We start from the raw sequence: 13561 nt of genomic DNA, 5'->3' as shown, positions 1-13561 counted from the left end.
CTCTCACTTGTTTTAAATCCAAGAATTCAAAAGAAAGTTTTAAAGAAAACCTTGTCCAAACTTACAAAAGATCAATAACATAAGCGTTTTGCTACACGTAAGCCAATGTGTCAACACACCATTTATATAGTGAGATTCGTTAAAACTTTAAAAAGTTATAACACAAATCATTTTTTAATATAATTGATATGTAAAGTTTCTATATAAGTAGTATATTGAGTTTGCAAGAAATAAAGCTTATGAATAGATTTCTCATATGATAATTAAGACAATATTGTACTTCTATCATTAGGAGAGGTGAGGACCATCTACCACAAGCAACTTTTTTTGGATTCGGGCATTGAGATAGGATATGGACCATATGACAATATCAACTACCTCTCTCGACGTTGCATACCTATTTATTTTGTAAAGTCTTTTTTGTTTAGTTTGCATAATCAACATTTTGCATTTCTATTCTTTTATTTGGACAATTAAACATTTTTTTGGTCAAGATTCAATAGTCTCATAATTCCACTATTGTAATTTATTTCACACATTTTAATCTAAAAAGTTAAATCTATTTCAACCTAAAATAGTTAAACACATCTCAATAGGAGGCTTTAGCACTTGTTCAAAATGAGTCATGCATGTTAACTTTCTAAGCCATTGTGGACGTCAAGCTTAAAAAGTCTTATCTTTTTCAAAGAATCAATACCTCAGCTTAGAACAAAATATAATATATATATATATATATATATTTGGTCCATTTTTTTATTTCATTTCTTTTGTCTTTATTAGGTTATTTGTCTACCAATACTAATATCAGTACTGGAGAAAATGAAGATTGAAGAAGGAAACAAATTAATTACATTACTTGTATAACTTATCTTGTGTATTTGAACTATTAAATAAAACAATGATATCTTCTAGCACATCCCGGCCTTCTATATGAACTTTTTGGGTTCCCAGCCTGGAAAATTTAATTCCTAAACAGGTATATAGCGCACACATAGTAAAATACTTATATTATGACATCATTTGTTTTGAAAGTAAAATGCTTACATAATATAATTGGATTTGGAAGCTAAATTTTAAAATATGGGTCTTACAAATCAATTATTATTATTTAAGTATTATAGATGATGTACTCTGCATACCGACTTAATAACAAAATAACTCTTATAGCTTTGAAGCCATTTGACAAAAATATGTTTTTAAACTTTTTTAAATATTGCACATATAATTTTACTTGTGGCCCATACAAATAAGTTTGAATGTTTTTTAAAAAAAAGTTACACAACCTTCTACTATTCACACAATCTCCACACATCACATTTTTTTTTTTTAATTTTTATTATTTTTTTCTTTTATCAAATATTTAATATATGAATAATAAAAAGAAGAATTCAATTAATTTAAGAAGAATAAACTAAAATAAAAAATAAAAAAATAAAAAAATTTAAAATTTAAAATTTTTAAAAAATATTATGTGTGGAGGTTGGGGAGGTTGAGTAGCATTACTTGTGATAATATGACTCACTCAAAAATAAATAACACAAATACTATTCCAAGTGTTAGAGGATATCATGTAATAATTAGGAATAAAGTTCCTAAATCGTCTCCTCGGGAAAAGTTTTTTAAATTCAAACTCGTATAAAATGGTGAAAAGTTTTACAAACAAAAATTGTGGCATGTACGATGAATGGAAGAGTGCAACGAAAATAAAATGGCACTAGTTATAGATTAGATTCATATTTTTAGATTTTTTAGTGTCGAAATAGAATGTAAAAGAGTAACAAATTGAAATTAACAATTAAAGAATCAACTAAGCTAAACAATCATCATTAATTAATCTAAAAATTAAATAACAAAACTCAAATTATTTAAGTCATAATTAACCTTTAATCAATCTAAAATGTAATTATAATACATATTTAATGGAATTTTAAATAAACAAGAACTCCATTAAATCACAAGTTCTAAAATTCAGTATAAACCATGCTATTAATCAATTTAAATTACAACTCGGATTTATACATCTTGAACATTTTTTTCCATATAAAACCAATAATAATGTAATAAAATAAATAAAATATATTGGTTCTAAATGTATAAAATATGAAATATTTCAACTCAATCACACTCCTCAACTAGTGTTTTGCTAATCCTTAAATAAAATAGTAAAAATTAGTTGAGATGAATATTGTATAAAGATCAAAATCCAAACAAAAACAATCAAGCACAATTCCGAATTCTCACAAAATGTGATCCATGACTACTCAACTCCAAAAACTATATCCACCAAAATTGTCTCAACAATCATTCACCTAGAATTGAGGAAAATATCTCAGAACTCAGATGAGTGTGTGTAGCTACACGATTGTATATTCTTCATTACTAGCTAAGATTTGTCATAGGATTTTTCAACATTAACATTAATCATTGCTGATTCTAACTACCTCAAAACCCAAGAGACTAGCTCCAACTCTGTTTAAAGCTTGAACACTCAACCTCCAAATTTAGGGTAACTGTTTCTAGCCCTTTACTTAGGAAAGTTCACTAAGTTGCATTTATCTTCTTCTTCTTCTTCTTTTTTTCCCGATTCTTTTGGAATCTTTTATTTTTTTTATTTTTCTTTCATTCTTTTCTTTTTAGCATAGCTCGGTAGTCTTGCAGTTTATTTCGTCTGTGTTAAATCAATGGACAATAAATGATAAACACTACAAGTGTAAGCATGTGCAAGATGTCATTCAAACTTTTTCCTTTCGTTTTATATAAATCTTATCAAGTCTCATCTCAATAAGTATAGCAGCATGGTATTTTAAACCATATATGAACAAAATATGATGCATTAGATATCATGCTCTATGCTCAGGCTTGAAAATAAATCTTCATAAAATAATTTTGCTCAACCACTCCACCAAGGTGCTCATATTTCACAAAATACTAAAAATAAAGTATCTGTCAATCATATATGTATCAATGCAAATCACATTAATGTATTTTTTTTTTATAAAAGAAATCTGTGCACACACGCTACCCCCAACTAGCGAGAGACATGGTCCTCAATGAATTGAACAAAAGAAAATAAAATGCACAAGAATAAGTAAGTAACAGGAACAACCAATCATGTAATATAAAATAAAAGCAAAACAACAAATATAAATAAAAAATAAAATGCAATTGAAGAAATAAATAAATCAATCAATCAAAATAAAAAGAAAAACTTTACTGGGGTATTGCACAAGTAAGATCTCTTCTCTTGGATGAAAGGCAATCGTAAACGGCTTTAGACGTTGTCCATTGACAGTGAAGCTATTGCCATTTTTTAGATTAATAACGTCTACCACCCCATAAGGATGAACCTCCTTTATAATGTACGGCTCACTTCATCGGGATTTTAGTTTCCCAGTAAAAAAAGGGAGTCTTGAATTATAGATGAGAACTTTCTTATCAGGGCCAAAATGTTTGTCATGGATCTTCCTGTCATGCACGACCTTCATTCGCTCATTTGCAAAGTGAGAATTGTCATAGGCCTCCCTCCTTACTTCATCAAGCTTCAAAATTTGCAACTTTCTTAAATTTTTGGCAGCATCAAGTGAAAAGTTAATTTACTTAATAGCCCATAAAGTACGATGCTGAATCTTAACAAATAAATGACAAGCCCGACCATAAACCAATCTATAAGGTGACATCTCTAAGTTAGTTTTGAATGCAGTCCTATAAGCCCAGATAGCATCAACTAATTTTTCAGAACCAGTCCTTCTGAGTGAGATGGACTGTTTTTTCAAAAATAAGTTTGATCTATCTATTGGCCAACTCAGCTTGACCATTAGTTTGGGGATGATATATTGTAGAGACTTTGTGGGTTACTCCATATTTTTGTATAAGTTTTTGAAAATGTTTGTTACAAAAATGTGAACCCCCATCACTAATGACCACCTTGATCATGCCAAAACGTGCAAACAATTCTTTCAGGAAACGGATGACAATCTTAAGATCATTTGTTCTACAAGGTATGACCTCTACCCATTTTGAAACATAATCCACAGTAACTAAAATGTAAGAATTCTCAAATAAATTTGGGAATGGTCCCATAAAGTCAATCTCCCAATAATCAAATATCTCAAGTGTAAGAATAGGAAAAAGGCGCATCATGTTTCGTGCTGTGATTTTGTCAAATTTCTGACAAGGCTCACATGCCTTGCAAAAAGACTCCACATCTCTAAAAATAGTGGCCTAGTAGAGTCCATTTTGTAAAATTTTGGCAACAGTTTTCTTAGTTGCAAAATGGCCTCCACAAGCCCCAGTATGGCAAAAGTGAAAAATAGAAGTAAATTCATCATTAGGAATACATCGACACACTAATTGATCAGCACAATACTTAAAAAGATAAGGAGTGTCAAAGTAATAAAATCGTATCTCTGCAAGGAACTTACGCTTGTCCTAAGCTGTCCATTGCTCCAGCATCCGGTCAGTGATAAGGTAATTCACAATGTCTGCAAACCATGGAGCACACGACACTGCAAAAAGATGCTCATTAGGAAAATCTTCATTCAAGGGAGGAATAGATGTAGACACATCAGGTAGCTGCAATCGTGACAGGTGATCGGCTACCACATTCTCGACTCCCTTCTTATCCCTAATAGTAATGTCAAATTCTTGGAACAAAAGAATACAACGTATCAACTTGGTTTTAGCATCATTTTTTGCCAACAAATACTTAAGAGCAGAATGTGAAAAGTTTTGTGGGTCACTCCATATTTCTGCATAAGTTTTTGAAAATGTTTGTTACAAAAATGTGAACCTCAATCACTAATGATCGCCTTGGGTATACCAAAACGTGCAAACAATTCTTTCAATAAACGGATGACAACCTCATGATCATTTGTTCTACGAGGTATGACCTCTACCCATTTTGAAACATAATCCACAGCAACTAAAATGTAAGAATTTCCAAATGAATTTGGGAATGGTCTCATAAAGTCAATCATTCAACAATCAAATATCTCAAGTGTAAGAATAGGAGAAAGGTGCATTATGTTACGTACTGTGATTTTTCCAAATTTATGACAAGGCTCAAATGCCTTACAAAAAAACTCTACATCTCTAAAAATAGTGGGCTAGTAGAGTCCACTTTGTAAAATTTTGGCAACACTTTTCTTAGCTACAAAATGGCCTCCACAAGCCCTAATATGGCAAAAGTGAAAAATAGAGGTAAATTCATCATCAGAAATACATCGACGCACCAACTAATAAGCACAATACTTAAAAAGATAAGGAGTGTCAAAGTAATAAAATTGTATCTCTGCAATGAACTTACGCTTGTCCTAAGCTGTCCAATGCTCCAGCATCCGGTTAGTGATAAGGTAATTCACAATGTCTACGACCCATGGAACATGCGACACTGCAAAAAGATGCTCATTAGGAAAATCTTCAATCAAGAGAGGAATCGATGTAGACACATCAGGTAGCTGTAGTTGTGACAGATGATTGACTACTGTATTCTTGACTCCCTTCTTATCCCGAATAGTGATGTCAAATTTTCGGAGCAAAAGAATCAACGTATCAACTTGGGTTTAGCATCCTTTTTTGCTAACAAATACTTAAGAGCATAATGGTCATTAAAAATGATAACATGAGATCCAATAATGTAAGAACAAAATTTATCTAAGGCAAACACAATAGCTAATAACTCCTTCTTGATGGTGTAATTTTTATATGCATAATTCAAAATACGACTTGCATAATAAATGACCGAAGGCTTATTGTCCACTATTTGGCTAAGAACTGCACCAAGAGCTAAATCACTAGCGTCGGTCATAATCTCAAACGGCAAGTCCCATCGAGGTGTTTGCATGATAGGTGTAACTGTTAAGTGTTCATTCAGGGTCTCAAAAGTATGCTGGCACTCATTAGTCCAAACAAAAGTAGTATCATTTTGCAACAAAGTACACAATGGTTTTGCAATACTACTAAAGCCTTGAATAAAACGCTGATAGAAGCCAACGTGACTAAGAAAAGAATGAATATCCTTCACTGTCTTAGGAATAGGTAGTTGAGATATTAATTCTATCTTGGCCCTGTCAACCTCTATGCCGCGTTCAAAAACTAAATGCCCAAGCACCAAACCATTAGTGGCCATAAACTGACATTTCTCCCATTTCAGCAATAAATTCTTCTCCTCACATCTTTTCAACACAGCAATAAAATTTTTTAAACAGACATCAAAAGATTTACCAAATACAAAAAAATCATCTATAAAAATCTCACACATGTCATCAAGCATATCAGAAAAAATACTCATCATACAAAGCTGAAAAGTAGCAGCTGCATTACATAAATCAAATGACATTATTCTAATAGCAAAAGTACCACAGGGGCAAGTGAAGGTGGTCTTCTCTTGATCCTCTAGTGCTATGACAATTTGATAATAACTAGAGAAGCTATCCAAAAAGCAATAAAAAGCATTACTAGCTACTTTTTCTAAAATCTGATTTAGAAAAAGTAATGGGAAGTGATCTTTTCCACTGACCTCATTCAACTTTCAGTAGTCAATACACATTCTCCAACCTGTTACCTTCCTAGTCGGTATCAATTCACCATTAGCATTTTCAATAACAGTTGAACCAGATTTTTTTTTGGACTACCTGTGTCAGACTTACCCACTTGCTATCAAAGATAGGATAGATGATGCCCATAGCTAACAATTTCAGCACTTCATTATTTACCACCTCCTTCATGATAGGATTCAACCTCCACTGTGCATCACGAACTAGTCTCGCATCTCCTTCCAGAAAAATATTATGGGTACAAATTGAAGGGTCAATACCTTTGATGTCTGCAATAATCCAGTCTATTGCTCCTCGATGATGTCTCAGCACTGTTAATAATTATGTGTCCTACTTCGAAGTAAGCTGAGAAGAACTGACCACCGAAAATGTATCCTCAATTGGGCCTATAAAAATATACTTCAAGTTTTCGGGTAGTGGCTTCAACTCTAGTATTGAGATTTTTTCTTCTGATGACTTCATGGCTCCTGGTAAATCAAGAGTTTTAAAGACTGGCCTACACCAATTACTCGTGTAACTCACATCTGATAACTAAAGAGACCCAGTTGTCTCTGTTAACTGTCCATTTGATTATGTTAATTCTAATGACGTTGGAATTGTCTCAACAAGAACCTTAGACTGCTCAGGAAAGCCATCCTCAGATGCACTCTCGTAATCAAATACTGATAACAACTCCGAAATGTCAAAATCATACACCATATCAACAACATGCACATCTGAATTGCCGCATCCACTAGGTATCTTGCAAGCATTGAACACATTTATCTCCAATGTCATATTCCCGAAAATGAGATTTAGTACTCCACTTCGACAATTGATAAGTGCATTAGAGGTAACAAGAAATGGGGGTCTAAGGATGACAGGCGCATGGTGAATAGTGGAGATTGGCTGCTGTATGTCAAAAACTACAAAATCCACTAGGTAGTAAAATTTGTCCACATAGACCAGCACATCTTCAACTATACCTCTTGGCACTTTAACTGATCTGTGAGCCAACAGTAGTATGATGAAGGTCTTTTTCAGCTTACCCAATTCCAACTGCTCATACACTGAGAATGGTAGCAAGTTCACACTACTCCTCAGATCAAGTAGAGCTCTCTCAATGCGTGACTCACCAATCATAATGGAAATGTGGGGAGAGCTGGGATCTCCAAACTTCTGAGGAGTCTTGTTCAATATCAGTGCACTAACTTGCTCTGTTAGGAAGGCTTTCTTCTTCACAATGCACAAGTCATTCAAAAATTTTATATACAACGACACTTGTTGTACGGCATCCAAGAGTGGAATATTAATCTTTACTTGCTTGAAAATTTCCTGAATCTCAGTGTGATATTTGTTCATTTCGCTAGCTGCCAATCTCTGAGGATAGAAACCACAGGTTGGTACCCCCTACTAGTTTCAGCCTATCCACTCACATGCTTCTTTGACTCTAGCCTCACTTCCTCTAGTTCTTTTTCAGCTTCATCCGTCTCTGTTACATCTTCAGATTTAGAACCAACTACCTGTTTGTCCATGGTCATCTCAGGTTGGGGAACTTTCTTTCTACTTTTCAAAGTAAGAACGACCTTCGCTGTCTCAATAACATCCCCTGAGACATTATGCACTTGCTGCTATTGTTGCTTGTATACTTGAGGGTTCAGTTGAGGCTGTGCTGGAAATTTTCCTTTCTCTAGAGTGCCCAAGGTCGTGCTCATCTTATTAATGGTGCCACACAACTCATTTATAACCTGAGCGTTTTGATTATATGTGGTGGCCTGAATCTGCATGAATTACTAAAGTGTATTGACCATCTATGTCATATTGTCATTTAGAGACTTCTTTACAGATGATTGAAGCTGAAAACTCTGTGCAGCTACATGAGGCTAAAATCTAGGAGGCACTACAAAATGATAACTCTTTGAACTCTGATATGGTTGATACTGGTGCTGAGGAGCACCCTAATGAAATGGTTGTTGCGAAGATGGTGGAGACCGGCCAGGCTGATCATTTTTGAGTGAGTCAAGTTTTTGACCATTGTCAGGAAAAGTTGTTTAAATTCAAACTCGTATAAAATGGTGAAAAGTTTCACAAATAAACGTGGTGGTATGTACAATGAATGAAAGAATGTAACAGAAATAAAAATGACACTAATCATAGACTAGATTCATATTTTTAGATTTTTGAGGGTCAAAATGAAATGTAAAAGATTAACAAATTGAAATTAACAATTAAAAAATCAACTAAGCTAAACAATCATCATTAATTAATCTAAAAATTAGATAATAAAACTGAAATGATTTAAATCCTAATTAACCTTTAATCAATCTAAAATGTAATTGTAATATATATTTAATAGCAGCTTAAAAAGAAAAAGAAAAATAACTAATATAACGTAAAATAAACAGCAAATAAAATGTCTAAACTTTTAAGTCAAAAATATCAAATATACACCATAAACTTCAAATTGAAATTAAATAGAAAGTAGAGAATAAAAAGAGCAAGCCAAATGGATGTAGATGGAGATTGGAAGTAGTGAAAGATGTTGGATTGTAGCAGCAATTAGACCTCTCAATGAGCTCTTCAATGACATTGCAGTTCTTCAATGAAAAGAAAAGAATCAATAATCCCTCCAAGTCCCGTGCAGCGTGAGTTCCCTCTAGAGAAAAAATAATGTTTCATCCGCATTAGATCTTCTACGCACTAACAATTTCGTGTGATGCTGAAATGCCCAGTACATAAAATCCGTGCGGCGCAGAAAATGCCCAATAGAAAAATATGTGTTGCCGTGCCCTTCTCGAAGTCCCAATGCCAAAAATCATATATATCCAATTAAATCCGTGCGACGTGAATTGACTAAATGAAAAGCAATTTTCCCTTCTTCTGTGCAGCGTTATAAACCAAAAAGAAAAGAATGAATTCCTTCTGGATCCCAACGTGGAACTTTTAATAATTTCAAACTTCCATTTCTTTTGACCATTGCATATCAAGATAAATAAAATAAAATATAATAAAATAAAATAAAGTAAGAAAAATAAAATATATATAAAAAAATGTGTTGTATATATAAAGAAAAATTACTCAATTAAATCACAAGTTTTAAAATTAAGCATAAACCATTCTATTAACCAATTTAAATCATAATTTAGATTTATTCATCTTGAACATTTTTTTTCATATAAAACCAATAATAATGTAATAAAATAAATAAAATATATTAATTTTAAATGTATAAAATATGCAATATTTCAGCTCAATAATAATATCATTTATCTTTTGTCAATAAACTTGTTTGGAACCTTTTTATTGGATATTTTTTTAGTTGGATATTAGTGTTCGGTTGAACTAACATTTGTACTAATATTTCGTTAAGAAATATTATGGAATAGTTCTTTTTTTTTTTTTAACATAAAAACATATAAAGGATATTTTTAAAAGCATTATACATTTTATACAAAAATATAGGGACATTTTGGGGAGATGAAATCATTCTTGCAGGATTCCCATAAATAAACGAAGCATAGATCAAATAATCTCATTTTACTGGGAATCCAATTACATCTAAGGGTCCTTACTAATCATTATAAGTTTAGCCATATTTTTAAGATTCTAGATTCAACTTCATCTCACTAAGAATGTAAATGCCCAATGAAATATTAGTCTTTTTACGTTATTAATGCTATCCTAAGATTACCTAAAATGGGAGATTAATATCATTTGTTGAAACATAAGTTGTTTTTAAGGTTTTCTAATCATTATTTTGTACTTATATAAACTTCACTCCTCGTTGGGTTTGAAAGAATTGGAATAACTCTGGTTTTACTTACTAGAGACAAGTGTGACCTCATTCATATATATAATCAAAATTGTTACAAGAGATAAGAGAAAGATCTGTGTTGGTTACAAGAGATAAGATTTTCAAGAGATTTAAAATATAAACAGAGAATTATGCCAAACTACATCGCAACGTCTTTAACGTAAAGTCGCAATGTCCTCAACATCTCCAACGTCAAGCTGAGTTTGAATATTATGGTCCTTATCCTTATCATTCCCTTGCAAACCAGCAGGGAGATCCAACACTACAAGTTTGTCTCTGAGAAAACAGAACCTATTAGCTATATGACCCTTGGTAAAAATGTCTGCAGGTTGCAATGAAGAGGGGACGTGTTGTAGGATTATGTCTCGGTTTGCCACCTTTTCTTAGACAAAGTGGTAATCCACTTCAATATGTTTGGATCTTGCATGGAAGATTGGATTGGAGGCAAGAGCTAAAGCACTGACATTAACACACCAAACAATGGGAGCAGAGTCAAGAGAAATTTGCATCTCACACAAGAGCATGCGTAGCCAATATACCTCAACCGTGACAAGACCTAAGCATGGATATTCCGCCCCTGTACTAGATTTGGAAACAATCAGTTGTTTCTTAGCTGACCAAGAGATGAGATTAGAACCCACATAAACACCATAGCCACATGTTGATCATATGTCATTAGGGTCTCCAGCCCAATCTGAATCGCAGTAGGCATTAATAGAAAAAGAACCAGGTTTGTAGAAGAGGCCATAATTGAGTGTTTGCTTCAAGTACCGTAACACTCGTTTGGCTGCTGTCCAATGTGCAGAAGTGGGAGCTTGCATGTGTTGACAAAGCTGATTTACGGAAAATGCAATGTCAGGGCGTGTAAGGGTGCCATACTGCAAGGCACCTACGGTTTGTCTATATTCAGATGGATCAAGAAGAGAATCTCCATCAAATTTAGACAGTTTGGAACCCGAGACACAAGGAGCTCGATATGGTCGGATTCCAAGGAGTTTTACACGTTCTAACAAATCAATGATATACCTTGTTCGTCGAAGATGTAAACCGGAAGAGTTGCATGTGGCTTCAATACCCACAAAATACGTCAATTGGCCAAGATCCTTCATAGCAAACTCAAGTTGCAGGTTAGTGATAAGAGAAGTAATGAAGTGCCGATCATTAGAAGTGGCCAGGATATCATCCACATACACTAATAAAAACACATGAACTGAGTCTTAGTGATAGGTGAATAATGATGGGTCAACCTGTGAACTATGAAAACCAAGAGAGAGCAAGGCAGTAGATAAGCGATTAAACTAAGCTCAGGGAGCTTGCTTCAAGCCATAGAGGGATTTATGAAGCTTACAAACAAACTAGGGGTGTACCAGTTCCTCAAAACCTTTCGGTTGTACCATATAGACCTCTTCTTCTAAAATGCCATGGAGAAAGGCATTAGAAACATCCAGTTGCCGAATAACCCAGTTGAAGGACACTGCAAGTGCAAGAACCATACAGACAGTAGAAGGTTTGATAACTGGGTTGAATGTGTCATGAAAATCAACACCACTTCTCTGGAAATAACCAACAGCTACTAATCTTGCCTTGTGACGGTCAATGCTACCATCGAGTCTATGTTTGAGTTTAAATACCCATTTGCAAGGCACCACATTTTTACCATGTGGGTAAGGGCACAACAACCACGTTTCATTCTTCAATAGTGCCTAAAATTCATTGTCCATTGTCGCATGCCACTCGGGTATAGATGCTGCTTGAGCATAGGTACGAGGCTCATATGTGACCACACCTGCATGCAAAGCTCGAAGAGGGTGACGAGTAAAGTAATATAGGTGGAAGTCAGGAAAGCTACGGGGCTTAGAATGTCTAGTCTACGATCTAGTAGTCATATGAGAAGGAGGAATAGGCAGGTAGGGTGCTTTGTCTTGGTGATCTGAGGGTGCACCGTTGTGGGTAGCAAGGGATAGGCTAGGTGAAGATGGAAGAGAAGAGAAGGGGTCTAAAGGAGACTTGAGTTGACCAGAGGTGAGAATAGGTGTAGAGGAGTGGAGGATAGGGTCATGGGAGATGGTAGTTTGAACAAGAAGAGAAGACGCCGAAATAGGACTAGGAGAAGAAATAGGGGAAGAATGAAAAATAAGAGAGGGAGGAGAGAAAAGCAAAGCATGAGAATTACCTGTGGAGTCCAAGCAACTGGCAGAGTCAGTGAAGATGGATTGTTCACGAGCTAGAAATATGCCTTCGTAAAAAATCACGTTCCGAGAAATATACACTTGCCTGGAAGATGGATCAAAGCACCGAAATCCCTTGTGATTAGAGCAATAACCTATGAAAATACAAGGTGTGCTACGGTAAGATAATTTATCAAGTGTGTAAGGATGAAGATAGGGAAAACATTGACATCCAAAAGATTGAAAATAGGTGAAGTCAGGGGGAAGATGAATAAGAAATTCATAGAGTGATGAATAATCAAGAACCTTGGTAGGTAAGCGATTAATGATGACAATAGATGTTAGAAAAGCATCAACCCAAAATTGCTTAGGTAAGGTGAGAAGAGTGAGTCCCATTTCCATGATATGGCGATGTTTTCTCTCGGCAAGACTATTTTGTTGTGAGGTATGAGGACATCAAAGGCAATGAAAATTTCCATTCAACGTTAAAAAATGCTTAAAAATGGTAGAACAATATTCACCACCATTATCACTTTGAAATTGTTTAATGGTGTGATTAAATTGTTTTTCCACTAAAATCTTGAATTTAACTAATGTAGAATAAACATCGGATTTATTAGAAAGTGGAAAGAGCCAACAAAAGCGAGTATAGTCATCAATAAAAATTACATAATACCGACAACCACTTAAAGATGGAGTAGAAGTAGACCAAACATCAGAATGAATTATTTCTAAATGGGTAGTCGACTCTCTCAAAGAATCCAAAAATGGAAATTGTTTAAATTTGCCAAGTTGACAAGACGCACAAATGGCCTGTTTATTTATGGAATTACTAACTGGAAGAGAAAAATTAGAAATGACACGATGTAGAGTTGTCGCAGAAGGGTGTCTCAGACGACAATGCCAAGTGGAGGTAGAAGCCTTGACTCCAACAGTCATGGTGAGAGCATGAAATTTGGATAAAGAAAGTTGACGAAGGTTGATCAGATACAATCCGTTATCACTTGGCCCCGTCAAGTCAGGATGTCCTTCACAGAAAAATTAGA

The 13561-nt window shown here is 34.2% G+C and overlaps 1 protein-coding gene across 1 annotated transcript; it reads right to left on the bottom strand.

Annotated features, from left to right (window-relative positions):
* Nucleotides 1-7124: 7124 nt before the first annotated feature.
* LOC122296874 lies at nt 7125-8068 on the bottom strand. The gene is made up of 2 exons (XM_043106670.1): nt 7970-8068; nt 7125-7913 (listed from the first exon to the last, which is right to left on the bottom strand). The coding sequence occupies exons 1-2, from the start codon at nt 8066-8068 to the stop codon at nt 7125-7127; spliced, it is 888 nt and encodes a 295-aa protein (XP_042962604.1).
* Between the last annotated feature and the right edge of the window lie 5493 nt (nt 8069-13561).

The sequence above is a fragment of the Carya illinoinensis genome, chromosome 15 (assembly GCF_018687715.1).
Source record: "Carya illinoinensis cultivar Pawnee chromosome 15, C.illinoinensisPawnee_v1, whole genome shotgun sequence".
Taxonomy (NCBI): domain Eukaryota; kingdom Viridiplantae; phylum Streptophyta; class Magnoliopsida; order Fagales; family Juglandaceae; genus Carya; species Carya illinoinensis.
This window is presented reverse-complemented; position numbering and strand designations above follow the sequence as displayed.